Consider the following 14,504-nt stretch of genomic DNA (forward strand, 5'->3'; position numbering starts at 1 on the left):
CAGGACGCCACAGTTTATACACCGTTTTGAGGTGGGCGGGCTTTCTGCTGGCATCGGATATGGGGACCCTGGTGAACTTGGGGTCCCTCCTGACCCGGAAGCAGGTGGCCTCCTTCCAGGTGGGTTCAGGACACAGTCCTCCCCGGCACCCACCGGGATCATTCCAAAACACTCCTTGAGCAGAATGAGTGAAGCCGTGAACCTCACCCTTGCTGGCACCCTGGGCCCTCCGGAGCTGCGCCCTTCCCTGGGAGCCCCACAGAACTGGGCTGCTGGCTCTCCAGGCTGCTTGTGAAACCTCTCTGCTGGGTCCTTGCCCCTCCAGAGACCACCGTGGTTTTGGGCTTTAGGAGTGGGGGCTCCGAGCAGGAGAGGCCAGAGCTGAGAAGAGCCCCTTCCTGCTTTTACCCTGTCAAGAAGTTGCGGGGAAAGGTTCTTTATGTGTCACGTACATTACGTGTACATATCGTGTTTTCCTGTGAGACACCCGTGCTGTTTTCTTCTTTCTTTTTATTACCATTATTACTGCATTTTGATGATTATTCAATGATGTTATTTATATCACATTGTTAGATGATTACATTGACTTTCTAGCCTTTGACGGGTGATAGAAACCACTTCATGTTGTTTCTGGGATGAGCCTGGATATAAATGAATAAATGAATAAGTCTGAGATCAATTGCAAAGCAAGGCAAACTGGGTTTTATAGATTAGACTAAGCACAGAAAGTCAAGCTTTGTTGTAAAGGACGTGGCCAGCCCTGAGCCCAGGAGGCAGTCTGTCAGCCAGATCCCCCGAGAAGGGGCTGTACGTCCTGGCAGAGCTGAGGTCAGTGTACCAGGGTTGGGGGCTGCAGCCGCAGGGTGGCTGTGTGTGGCCGGGAGCCTGGCCCACGCCGCTGTGGCCCCCACCCCTTCCATCTCACTGGACTTAGGTCCAGGCTGCGGGCGCAGGTCCCACGTCTTCATGGGGTGCTTTGAGGGAGGGGCTGTGTCTTGTTCTTTATTTCGAAAGTGCTCAGCAGGTGCAAAGAATAGATATTCAGTAACCATTTGTTGGGACAATGAAAAGAGAATATTGTAAATAATTTCCCAGGCGGGATGGGAGTGGCGTTTGGGCTTCCAGGGTCTGGCTTCTGGCTGTGTCCACCCAGGAGCAGGCCCCGGGCTTCCCTCTGCAGAGAGGAGGCCCCGCTCCCTTCTGGGACTCAGGAAATAGCTGCTTCGCTGTCAGCTGGGAGGCGGGCGTGCCCTGTTTCCCACCCCAGGGCTCCTGTTTTCTAAGTTATTTTGGCCAGCCTGGCTGCTGCCAGCACTGTCGCTGTGGCAACTCAGAGGAAATTGGCCGAGGCCTCTGTGTTTGGGCTGGAACCTCCCTGGCAGTTGAGGCCACCCTCCGAACCTCTGTGTGCCCGGGTCTGCCGCTGCCCTGTGCCCACTGCCGGGGCATTTAATGGTTCACTTGTGGAAAGGAAACCTCTTATGCAGAATTGAAGCTTTAGAAGACTTTTATTCTCAAGTCCATTTTCACCAAATAGGATTTCTCTTCCCCAAGAGGGCCTGGGGTGCCCGTGGCTGGTCAGGAGCTGCAGCAGGAAACCCGTGGCAGAGATGCCTGGTGAGCAGAGAGGTCCCAGGGGAGAGCTGAATTAGGAACGCGCTGTTGTTCAAGTTCAGTGTTTTAGGAAAGCGTTCCTGCTATTACCATGCACAGCTCACCCCCTGAGGTTCCAGAGGTGTTTCCGTGGAGGGTGGAGTTATCTGGCAGATTGGAATATTTCAGTTCTGTGTCGTGTTTTTCAAAGGAAGATCTCAGCTAGCCATGAACAACTTGGATATTTTTTAATTCCTTGAAAACAGAATTCAAAAAGGATGCTTTAAAATGATGTGTGCGTCTGACCAGGGGGAAGGAATATTCCAGTACCTCTGAGGAACAATGTCCCAGGTTGGGCCCCGGGCCGGACGAAGGACCCTTATTAAGGCGTTGGCATGCTTATTTATGGAACATTAAATACCGTTTGTTTGCGCTGTGACGAGGCCATCCTATTTGCCTTTGTAAATCTTTCTCGCTGGCAGATTGTTGGGGGAACGGCGTCTGGGAAGCTGTTGCTGTCTGTCATGCTGCGGGTCTGACCACGTCCCGGTGCCACTGTGAGGCAGCGTTTCCCTGGCCTGCTAAGCACATTGCTTCCAACAGCAAGGTCTTGGCGTGGATCACCCTGCTTCGTTTTGTTTTATTTCCAATACATTCACAGTTGTCATCTGGCCTCACCCACAGCAGACTCCGTGGCTGTCTGGAGAGGTGACAGCAGTGCCTGGGGGTCGACCTGCGGTTCAGCCCCAGCAAGTGCTGAAGGGGATGTTCCTTAAAATGAAAGATAACGTCGTCTGTGACGGCCGCCTCTCAGAGTTTGTGAAAGATGACAGATCAGGCTGCAGCTGGAGTTGGTGATTCTTGTCAGCAGTGCTGGCCTGATGCGCAAGGCAGAGGCGTGGCTGTCCTGCCCTGCACACAGTGAGTGAGGGAGTGGCCATCTGGGAACTGCATGTCGTGAGGGGCAGGTGCCCTGGGGCTCAACAGGGCGGGGTCTGCAAGGTTGGAATGCTGGCCACCCATAGGGAGCCCTGACCAGAAGTATTTCATGTATTAATTTAATGTCATGCACGGATACAGTTTTTTGTGGTTGTTCAGAAACGAGAAAGGTGTGTGGTTCTGAAGTGAATTATTTCTCAGAGTGAGACAGATCGCTTTTAACAGCTCTGACATGTGGAACTTGCTGAGGCCAGTGGGACTGGGCCGGCCTGAGAGCCGGGTGCTCCCCGCATGGCCGTCTGTCCTAGCACCCCCAAACCACCTGTGTGTCGTGGGGCACCTGATGGCTGAGTGAGCCGGTGAGCATCAGGAGACTCAAAAGTGGGGAGATGGCGCTTTCAGCAGAGGGGCCGTGCCATTACCTTCCGTTAAGGGATTTTGAATGTGCTCTCCGTGATCATTGCTTAGAATCCAGCTGTCTCCCTGCTCACCTGCACTGTAATTTAATGAACCCTCCTTGGCAAAGAGCCAGGCCCTCCAACACGGCAGACAGGGAGTGGGGTCACCAAGCTCTGTGGTGGCGTCTGACGTGACATGAATCAGCCCAAGCACCTCAGAATCGTCAAGAAAGTTACTGGGAATATTTTCCTTTCATGTAAATATTATCCCTTTGAATAGTTAAATAACTCAGATTTGAATACGGTTTAGGTGGATCATGAAACCAAATTCGTTGGGAGCTGGGAGGGAGGGGCTCACAGCCAGGACAGTGACCTCTGGGGGCAGCTTGACCCCACACCTTGCTCTTCTTCTAGGAAGAACAAGGGAGCTTTATCCACTACCCGCCCTCCAAGGACCTGGGCGAGGGATCCTAATGAAATTCAGGCATTTGAGCTTTCGTTTTGTCATTTGTTTGATCAGGGAAAACGCATGCTTAGGTGAGCCCTTTTTGTTTTTTAATAAAAGCTTTACGGTGTTTCTTTGTCTCATCGAATCAGGTTTTATTGCAATACTTTAGTTTAAATAAAGGCCCTCTGGTGCCCCAGGCGTCCGTGGGCCTCTGCATGCACTTCCTGCTCTGGCTGTGGGCAGAGTCTCCTCCTCTTCCTCCCTTCCCCTCACGCCTGGGCCCCTGTCACATAAACGTCAAGGGCTACGGCCCCAGAGGACTTGCACACAGAGACCTGTGAGGTCCGCCTTCCCTTTCCTGCCCCGTTTCATCTAGAACCTTCCGGTGATCTGGCTCTAGTACCCCGTGTGGCCCAGCTCTGGGCTCCGTCACTGGTTGAGTAGCCAGTTCAGGGCTGAGTCCTATGGGAGGGAGGTGGGGAGGCCCCAAGACTTGCTCTGTTAATTGCTAGGATTTTAAAAAATTCTTCAGAATTACCTTTCTACCAGCAAATGGTAGTTCAACTGCGGGATCAGCTGTCTTGGAAATAAATCCTCTTTTGATTGGGAAACAGGAAGTGTAGGAATCTATACATTAATCAATTGCAGTTAAGCCCTCTTTGAGGTCTGGACAGTGAGGGGAAGTGTGTGGAGCAAGTGGGGCCTGAAGAGCCGGTTGAAGGCCACGGATGCCTCCGAGAGGAAGTCGGGGTGTCGGAGGGAGGCTGGGTCCCCGTGATCAGATCCACGCCACCGTCATGTTCCCTCAGTTCCGCTCCTGTGCTTTCGGGTCTCCTGGAGTTGATGACTGGTTTGAGACGGAAGCTCGTTCCTAACAGAATGTTATGTTTCTGCTCCAACAGGCGAGAAGGCTTCTAGACAAATAAGTGGGCCCAGCAGTAAGTGTGGGTGTGAGTTCCTGTGCCAATGTATATAATGTGGCATTTTTGGCTAAGGAATATCTTTCGGACAACTTTTGGTGAGAATGCAGAGTAGTGAACAGGTGGCTCGGCGTGGCGCCTCAATGGGAACCCCCCAGGAGCCGCAGGCCTGCGCTCGACAAAACCCCCTCATTGGTCCCCCACCCCACCTTCCTTCTGTCCACCGTTGGACTGTGTCCCTGTGCTTCCCTGGAGACCCCCAGCCGCAGAGCCGGCCATGGCTCCGCGGGTCTTCTGCAACACTACGTGCTGGGCAGACGTCAGGGCTGTCCTGGCATGGTCACCTGGGCGTGTGGGGCGCCGGGCACAGGGGGACCTGCCTGTGTGGCCTGTTGTCCAGCAGGTCTGATGCAGCCGGCTCAGGGGCTTTGCACGGGCCACGGAGGGGCCACCGTGACGCCCAGGCGGAGCCCTCAGAGGGCTACAGCCTGCCTGGCCCAGAGCCCCCCAGGTATCACCAGCAGATCCGAGGACTTCAAATTCTCCTCAGAAACCTCACCTTCTCCAGGAAGCTGCTTTCCAGGCTCATTTTTAGAAAGACAGCCGCTGAAGTTTTAGCGTTGGAGCCTGGTGTTTGCCTGAAGTGTCCAGTGAGCATGGAGCCTGGGGGCAGGGGGCACAGTGGATGCCAGTGAACGTGGGTGGTCAGTCCCAGAGCTGGCATCTCTGCTGGGGCAGATCCTGGGGATGCTGTGCGTGTCCTGACCAGAGGCCAGGCTGGATGCTGGAATTGGCATCAGGATGCCCAGCTCCAGCTCCACCCCAGTCCTTGCCCGTGGCTCTGGGGAAAGAAAGACCTCCTTATTGATTTATTGATTTGACAGGGTCTTGCTGTGTCACCCAGGCTGGAGTGCAGGCTGGAGTGATCTCAGCTCACTGCAACCTCTGCCTCCCAGGCTCAAGCAATCCTGCTGCCTCAGCCTCCCAAGTAGCTGGGACTACAGGCATGCGTCACCATGCCTGGCTACTTGTGTTTTTTGTAGAGATAGGGTTTCATCATGTTGCCCAGATTGGTCTCGAACTTCTGACCTCAGATGATCTGCCCGCCTTGGCCTCCCAAAGTGCTGGGATTATAGGCATGAGCCACCGCGCCCAGCCACCTCCTTGATTTATTGACCATTCCTGTTCTCTCTCTGGTGCTGGAGACTGCGTGGCTCCCATCCTCTTGGGGGCATTTCTTTATGATGGGCAAGATGGGACTGGGGCCTGGCTAGCACCATCCCCAAGGCGCTCAGCCTCAGCGAAGGGGCCCTTCCCATACGAAGACGTCCTGAGCAGGTCTCAGCTCCCACCCCTGAGAGCTTCTGGTCGCACCTGTGAGGTGTGGCTCCATCACAGTTCTTTCTCTTTGTTATGGCTCTGCCCCCCGAGTGTCTGGAATTTCCAGAAAGCAGCTGTGACTCCTGGGATTGAGGCCACGGTGTGTCCTCTTACCAGGCTGCCGTGCCGTGTTTCCCACCTACCTGGGGCGCTAGAACCATTTCTATTAGTAAATACAGTGGGTTTGTATTGGTATTTTGAGACCCTAGATTTTCTTGGCATTTATCCGTGTTGGTTTCTGAACCACGACTTAGCGGAAAGACAGCACTGTCCTTGAATAAAATATCTTCCAGCCAGTGCAGTTGCACCAGGAGATGAATATAGAATTTCCATGTGCTTGTTTGTATTATTTAGAGGCCTGGGAATACCCACCTCTAGGCATGTAATCATGAGGTTCCAAGATGTCGTAAAATGTCTTTTCAAATCAGAAATCCAGAGGCACGTCTTTCCTGTTAAAATTACTGATTTCCCTAATAATGATTTTAAGAAATATTTTATTGAGTGTAATTAACACATAATGATTCTTAGGACTAGCTGTGTACCAGAATCTTCTGTTTTGTTCTAAAAGATGGATTCATAGGATATGAGCCAGTATCAGAATCTCCATGAGGGGGATTTCAGAGTCTGTGTTTTCATCCAACCCTTGAGGAGTTTTCTTTGTAGCTGGTGATTAGGGCACCTTGACAGTGATAAGCCTGTTAAAATCTGTTTACATATGTAGGTCCTTAGATCTAAAACACATCCACCATCCATCCATCATCCATCCATCATCAAACCATTATTCCTCCATTCCCTATCCATCCATCCATCATCCATCCATCCATCATCATCCATCATCAAACCATTATTCCTCCATTCTCTATCCATCCATTCATCATCCATCATCATCCATCCATCATCCATCCATCATCCATCCATTATTCCTCCATTCCCTATCCACCCATCATCATCCATCCATTATTCCTCCATTCCCTGTCTATCCATCGTCATCTATCCATCATCAAACCATTATTCCTCTATTCTCTATCCATCCATCATCATCCATCCATCATCAAACCATTATTCCTCCATTCCCTATCCATCCATCATCATCCATCCATCATCAAACCATTATTCCTCCATTCCCTATCCATCCATCATCAAACCATTATTTCTCCATTCCCTGTCCATCCATCTTCATCCATCCATCATCCGTCCATTATTCCTCCATTCTCTATCCATCCATCATCCATCCATCCATCCATCATCAAACCATTATTCCTCCATTCCCTATCTATCCATCATCATGCATCCATCCATCATCAAACCATTATTCCTCCATTCCCTATCCATCCATTCATCATCCATCTATCCATCATCATCCATCCATCATCAAAGCATTGTTCCTCCATACTCTATCCATCCATTCATCCATCATCCATCCATCCATCCATCCATCATCCATCCATTATTCCTCCATTCCTTATCCATTCATTCATCCATCCATCCATCATCATTCATCCATCATCATCCATCCATCATTCCTCCATTCCTCATCCATCCATCCATCCATCACCATCCATTTATCTATCCATCCATTCATCCACCACTTATCCATCATGCCTCCATCCCCTGTCCGTCATTCATCCATCCATCTGTTTAGCTGTTCATCCATCATCCATCCATTCATCCACCCATAATCCATCTCTTTATCCCTCATTCCTCCCTTGTTTGTCCATCACCATCCATCCAGCTACCCTCCATCTACCCATCATCCCCTCACCCCCCGTCCATCATGATCCATCCATCAGTTTCTTTACCTGTCTATCCATCATCCATTGTCCACCCACCCGCCAACCATCCATCCGTTAAACAAATTGAACACATTTTATGTGCCAGTCACAGTCTTTGGCTCTGAAAACAGCGGTGAACAGAATAGACTAAGGCGTCCAGATGTTCTGTCTTCATGGAACTTAGGTTTCTGTTTGTCAAGGAGATGACAGTGTGGGATGAATGAGTAAAAACATGCTGTTAGATTGTGATACATATTTAGGAGAAAAAATAGAGAAGAATGGCCCACATGTTGAGTTTGGGGTTTAAATGAAGATGGGGTGGTTGAGGAAGGTGGTTTTTGAATGAAGAGTGGAACCCGTGAGGACCCAGCCGCCTCTCTCTGGGAAGGATGTTCGGATGAAGATGGGGTTGTTGGGGAAGGTGGTTTTTGAATGAAGAGTGGAACCGTGAGGACCTGGCCGCCTCTCTCTGGGAAGGACATTCGGATGAAGATGGGGTGGTTGGGGAAGGTGGTTTTTGAATGAAGAGCGGAACCGTGAGGACCTGGCCGCCTATCTCTGGGAAGGACGTTCGGATGAAGATGGGGTGGTTGGGGAAGGTGGTTTTTGAATGAAGAGCGGAACCCGTGAGGACCCGGCCGCCTCTCTCTGGGAAGGACGTTCGGATGAAGATGGGGTGGTTGGGGAAGGTGGTTTTTGAATGAAGAGCAGAACCGTGAGGACCCGGCCGCCTATCTCTGGGAAGGACATTCGGATGAAGATGGGGTGGTTGGGGAAGGTGGTTTTTGAATGAAGAGCGGAACCCGTGAGGACCCGGCCGCCTATCTCTGGGAACGACGTTCGGATGAAGATGGGGTGGTTGGGGAAGGTGGTTTTTGAATGAAGAGCGGAACCCGTGAGGACCTGGCCGCCTCTCTCTGGGAAGGACATTCGGATGAAGATGGGGTGGTTGGGGAAGGTGGTTTTTGAATGAAGAGCGGAACCGTGAGGACCCAGCCGCCTATCTCTGGGAAGGACGTTTGGATGAAGATGGGGTGGTTGGGGAAGGTGGTTTTTGAATGAAGAGCGGAACCGTGAGGACCCGGCCGCCTCTCTCTGGGAAGGACGTTCGGATGAAGATGGGGTGGTTGGGGAAGGTGGTTTTTGAATGAAGAGCGGAACTGTGAGGACCCGGCCGCCTATCTCTGGGAAGGACGTTCGGATGAAGATGGGGTGGTTGGGGAAGGTGGTTTTTGAATGAAGAGCAGAACCGTGAGGACCCGGCCGCCTATCTCTGGGAAGGACATTCGGATGAAGATGGGGTGGTTGGGGAAGGTGGTTTTTGAATGAAGAGCGGAACCCGTGAGGACCCGGCCGCCTATCTCTGGGAACGACGTTCGGATGAAGATGGGGTGGTTGGGGAAGGTGGTTTTTGAATGAAGAGCGGAACCGTGAGGACCTGGCCGCCTCTCTCTGGGAAGGACATTCGGATGAAGATGGGGTGGTTGGGGAAGGTGGTTTTTGAATGAAGAGCGGAACCGTGAGGACCTGGCCGCCTCTCTCTGGGAAGGACATTCGGATGAAGATGGGGTGGTTGGGGAAGGTGGTTTTTGAATGAAGAGCGGAACTGTGAGGACCCGGCCGCCTCTCTCTGGGAAGGACATTCGGGGACTTGTGCTGCTGTTGGGGGAGGAGGGGAGGTGGGCAGCGAGGGGCTCACGGGGACCTTGTTGGCCGGGTGGGACTGGGGCTGTCACTCTGAGTTGCCGGGAGCTGTCCAGCAGCGTGGTCTCAGGGACGTTTGCTGAGGCCCGCTCCTTGGGGTCCGTTGGTCAAGGCCGGGGGTTGATGGCCGGCCCTGAGTTCATGGGTTTCTGCTTTGTGATGCCCAGCCCCTCATGCCCCCATCTGCTTCTTTTTCTCTCTAGAACACTATGGCTATGCGTCCTCCAATGTCAGCCCTGCCCTGCCGCTCCCCACAGCGCACTCCACCCTGCCGGCCCCGTGCCACAACCTTCAGACCTCCACACCGGGCATCATCCCGCCGGCGGATCACCCCTCGGGGTACGGAGCAGCTTTGGACAGTGGGCCCGCGGGCTACTTCCTCTCCTCCGGCCACACCAGGCCTGATGGGGCCCCTGCCCTGGAGAGTCCTCGCATCGAGATAACCTCGTGCTTGGGCCTGTACCACAACAACAACCAGTTTTTCCACGATGTGGAGGTGGAAGACGTCCTCCCCAGCTCCAAACGGTCCCCCTCCACGGCCACGCTGAGTCTGCCCAGCCTGGAGGCCTACAGAGACCCCTCGTGCCTGAGCCCGGCCAGCAGCCTGTCCTCCCGCAGCTGCAACTCGGAGGCCTCCTCCTATGAGTCCAACTACTCGTACCCGTACGCGTCCCCCCAGACGTCGCCATGGCAGTCTCCCTGCGTGTCTCCCAAGACCACGGACCCCGAGGAGGGCTTTCCCCGCGGGCTGGGGGCCTGCACACTGCTGGGTTCCCCGCGGCACTCGCCCTCCACCTCGCCCCGCGCCAGCGTCACTGAGGAGAGCTGGCTGGGTGCCCGCTCCTCCAGGCCCGCGTCCCCGTGCAACAAGAGGAAGTACAGCCTCAACGGCCGGCAGCCGCCCTACTCACCCCACCACTCGCCCACGCCGTCCCCGCACGGCTCCCCGCGGGTCAGCGTGACCGACGACTCGTGGTTGGGCAACACCACCCAGTACACCAGCTCAGCCATCGTGGCCGCCATCAACGCGCTGACCACTGACAGCAGCCTGGACCTGGGTGATGGCGTCCCTGTCAAGTCCCGCAAGACCACCCTGGAGCAGCCGCCCTCAGTGGCGCTCAAGGTGGAGCCCGTCGGGGAGGACCTGGGCAGCCCCCCGCCCCCGGCCGACTTCGCTCCCGAAGACTTCTCTTTCCAGCACATCAGGAAGGGCGGCTTCTGCGACCAGTACCTGGCGGTGCCGCAGCACCCTTACCAGTGGGCGAAGCCGAAGCCCCTGTCCCCTACGTCCTACATGAGGTGAGCCGGCGGCGCGGGGCGGGACGGGGAGGCGAGGGGAGGCGAGGGGAGGCGAGGGGCGCGGGACGGGACGGGGAGGTGAGGGGAGGCGCGGGGCGGGGAGGCGCAGGACGGGGCGGGGAGGTGAGGGGAGGCGCGGGGCGGGGAGGCGCAGGACGGGGCGGGGAGGCGCAGGACGGGGCGTGGCGCGGGGCGAGGGGAGGCGCGGGGCGGGGAGGCGCAGGACGGGGCGTGGCGCAGGGCGGGGGGCGGCGCAGGATGGGGCGCGGGACGGGGGCGCGGCGCGGGGCGGCCGTGTCTGGGGACCGAGAGTCACGGCCTGCGTGGGCAAGTGGGCTCCTCGTGGAGCTGGGAGGCAGAGTCTGTCCCCATGCCTGCCTCCTCATGCAGACTTTTCCCTGTGCGCCTCGCCTCTGCCTCCGTCTGCGCGTTTCCCATCTGAAGTCTCCAGATCCTCTCGGGCCCTGCTGATGGCCTCTTGTTCGCTCAGTCTCTGCAAACATCCATTTCAAAGAGGGTGGCCCTGCTGGCGGTCAGGGCTTCCACGTGGGAATTCTGGGAGACGCCATCCGCCCCTAAGGACGGCTCACACACGCGCAGTTTCTTCCTTGGGGAATTGCACGTGCCTGGCCCCCCGCGGTGGTTGCCTGCTGCTCCCGCTTCCTCCCCTGCCGTAATTGCCTTCCCTGCCTCGGGTGCAGATGGGACCGCAGCCCAACAGTGCCCCAGAGCACCCAGCCCGCCACGCTTTGGAACAGCACGGCCTCCTGCTCCCCGGAGACGCCGGCTGTGGCATCAGGCTGGGGGAGCTCACGTGCCTTCCTTCTTTGGGTCCTAGGTTGTTGATTTTTCTTTTTAACGGTGTGAGGGTCTGCTGGAATTCCGCTGGGTCCACGTAACCAGCCTGGTGGTTTTATCTGTAACGAAACAGCTTTCCCAGCAGGTGGGCTGCGAGTGGCCCCTGAGAGTGCTTTCTGCTCCAGGATTTTTATCTGAGGCATGAAAACGTCCGCACAGAAGGTGGAGGGCAGTGCCCCATGGCCCGTGACGTCAGGGCTGCCGCTGTGTCCTCAGGAAGAGGCGTTTGCCACGCGCAGCCCGGGGTATTCCAGGCTGGATGTTTTCCTGTTTTTGTTTTTTTTTTTTTCGTCCCTCCCCACCCCCGACTCCTTCTTTATTAGCGAGCACTCAGGAGGCGAGACCGGGCAGAGGGGAGGGCAGGTGCAGCCCCCATGCCTGCAGGGTGAGGAAGGCAGGCAGTGAGGGTGCCCTGGGAGGACCCATCTCTGCTCTGCGGTCTCAGGCCCTGCTTCAGTCACGGCTGGAGCACGCCTGGATAGAATTAGAGCTGCAAGCAGTAACACACCTTCAGGCTGGGAACGAACCCACCCAAACCTCTCTGAAGGCTTGTGGCAAAGAAAGAGTGTTAGAGCTGACAGTTCTTTGAGCAGCCCCATGGCTGATTCTGCGTTTCTACTGGCATGATACTTAGAATCATCGTCAGCTGAGGTTTCGAGAGAAAGCACGGATTACCCCTGATTTTTCTTGACTTGCAGTGGGCGCATTTGCCTTTCTATCCCAACTTCTGCTTTTAATACATTAAGGTTTAAAAGGCTGGCGTATTCTAGGTGATCACAACGAGCCTGTGTCAGGACCCGGATTGTATTTACATTAAAAATCCCATCCAGTTGGAGGCATTGGGAAAATTTAAGAACTGTTTTTGCCTGCTGTACTATCACTGTGATTGTTTAAGTACAAGCGTAGTGGCACTGACTTTCCAGCCCACAGTCATGTACAATGCGCTTCATGGTCTCCAGGCTTACGGAGGTGACAAAGTCGTCCATCACCGCGGAACTTCACTGAACTGGCGAGATAAGGGAAGAGTGATGTCATCGAGGTCCCAAGACTGGGACTTGGTGTGAGGAGTGTCGTAATGCAGTTGTGAACCTTTGGGTGAACCCTACGTGTTCGTTTCCTGGGGCTGCCCTGACAAGGTCCCGCAGACGGGTGGCCTTCATAGGAAGATTTTCTCGCAGGGTCCTGAGACTGGAAGCCGAGATCAGGGGCTGTTCTTTTGGAGGCTGTGAGGGAGGCCTGTCTCCCTGGCTTGGAGGCACCGTCTTCTCCCCATGACTCCTCATCTCTCCGTCCACCGTGCATATCTGTGTCCAGATGTCCCCTTTCGTGAGGACACTGGTCCTGCTGGGTTGGGGCCACCCTGGTGGCCTCATTTGAACTTGATTGCTGTGTAAAGACCCTCTCTCCAGACACAGTCCCATTATGTGAGTTTGCGGGGAGCACCGTTTGGCTGCCTCAGCCCTGGTCTTACTGTCCCAGTAAAAATGGCAGGCAGCCTTTGAAAGCGCAAGCTCATCCTGGTTCCTTCTCCGTCTCCTGGGCGGCGAGGTGTCCACAGGGATGTCGTGTTCTGGCGGGCACAGCCCCTCCTGTCCACCTTGGACCTGTGTTTGGTGTGGAGGTTGGAAAGCATGGGTGGCTGTTTTTTTTTTCCTCTGCTTGGGAGTTTCAGCAAGAATTCCGTGGCCACGTGACCCTGTTAGCTTTATCTCCTGGCTGCAGAGCACCCGGTTAGGTGTGATGCCGGTAACATTTCTGAGTGTTCACACAAACAAAGCTCAGTAAATATGTCCCAGACTCGCTCCTGGGGTTTGCAGTTAACCTTTTCCCACTGTTTTGGTTCCACATCAAAATATGTTTCCTGGTTCCTTGTGCCCCGTTTCCAAGTGACCTTGTCAGCGGGTGCCCTGGGGCAGCTGGAAGCCACGGCAGAGATGAAATGTTAGTTTTTTGCCAGCGAGGTGGAGGGGCCAGACTTCCTTCCCCAGGAATGCCTCTCTGTTGGTCACATGCAGCAGCTCCGGCAGGCGTGGAAAACGTCACCAGGATCTCGGGTTGCACAACTAGAAAGCTGTATTTTTAATTATCTCCAAAGTTGGGGGTGGAGAATGCACAACATGCCTACCTTCTCCCCGCCGTAGTACGGAACTGCTGCTCCGTTAATCCTGTCCTTACGCCAGAAGGAGCTTTCTAGTGGAAAGTGTGCTGTGTGCATCCTTCCTAGGGACCTTCTAGGGTTGTTGTCCTTTGAGGCCTTTTGTTGCTTGTTCAGCACCTGTGGCCCCCAGTCCTATGCAGAGCCTCTGAGAGGCCCACAATGGTCAAAGAATGATACTGAATTCTTGCTGCAATTGAAGCCATGATAACGTTTGTGAAGTTAGTAAGAGTAGGTGATAGAACCTTGATAGTTTTAGAGTTTGGAGCTATTTTAGAGCTCAGCAGAATGATGTGTCTATTGTCAAAGCTTGGGGGGACTGGCATAGGAATCACAGGCCACCTGCCATACCCCCTAAAAATTAGAATCTTAAGCTGTGAATTCTGGCATCAGAAAGGAGTGGTTTTCTTCCCGCCTTGCTTCTTTCCAGGGGTAATGACGGTGATCATAGCAAGTGGCCTCCCAGGCCACCTGTCCGTGTGCTGTTAAGGGTGCAACAGGAGGTGTTGCGGGGCTGCATCTGGAGGAGGCCAGGGCAAGAGTAAACACTGAAGGCTGTGCGGGTTATTTATAAATAGTGGTTCTCAGATGGTAGCTTTTAAAGATTTCGTATTGACCGACAGGAACTAAAGTCTACGTGATTGCTTCCTCATTCCTTCATTGTTTGGCCTCCTCCACCCGGGCACCTGCCACAGGCCATGTGCGTCCATGTCCAGGTCTGTCTGTGCCGACATCTGCTCTTTGGGCATCAGCCTCTGGAAAGTGTCCCTGTCAGCGTCTCCACGTGTCTTACTCTCCGAACCCAGACAGTCTCTGGAGTTGCCTTTGTAGAAGCAAGGTTGTAGGGGAATTGGAAGGGCAGAGGTATTTTGACTGAATTTATTGGTAACTTTAACAGCACAGTTCTTGAATTCAATTTCTTTTTATTTTATTTATTTATTTATTTTTGAGATGGAGTCTCGCTCTGTCACCCAGACTGGAGTGCAGCGGCACAATCTTGGCTTACTGCAAGCTTTGCCTCCTGGGTTCACACCGTTC

At 54.3% G+C, this 14,504-nt stretch overlaps 1 protein-coding gene across 7 annotated transcripts in view; it reads left to right on the plus strand.

Moving 5' to 3' along the window:
* Window positions 1–14,504, plus strand: part of NFATC1 (nuclear factor of activated T cells 1) — a 135,413-nt gene that overhangs the window by 6,966 nt on the left and 113,943 nt on the right. For 6 of the 7 annotated variants that reach the window (XM_024235818.3, XM_024235815.3, XM_063716968.1 and 3 more), the window contains exon 2: window positions 9,358–10,453. The exons of the other annotated variant lie outside the window; for it this stretch is intronic. In XM_024235818.3, the coding sequence (XP_024091586.1) occupies window positions 9,358–10,453 (1,096 nt within the window). The remainder of the gene's footprint in view (window positions 1–9,357; window positions 10,454–14,504) is intronic. 7 annotated transcript variants of the gene reach the window in all.

The sequence above is a fragment of the Pongo abelii genome, chromosome 17, assembly GCF_028885655.2.
Source record: "Pongo abelii isolate AG06213 chromosome 17, NHGRI_mPonAbe1-v2.0_pri, whole genome shotgun sequence".
Lineage (NCBI taxonomy): Eukaryota > Metazoa > Chordata > Mammalia > Primates > Hominidae > Pongo > Pongo abelii.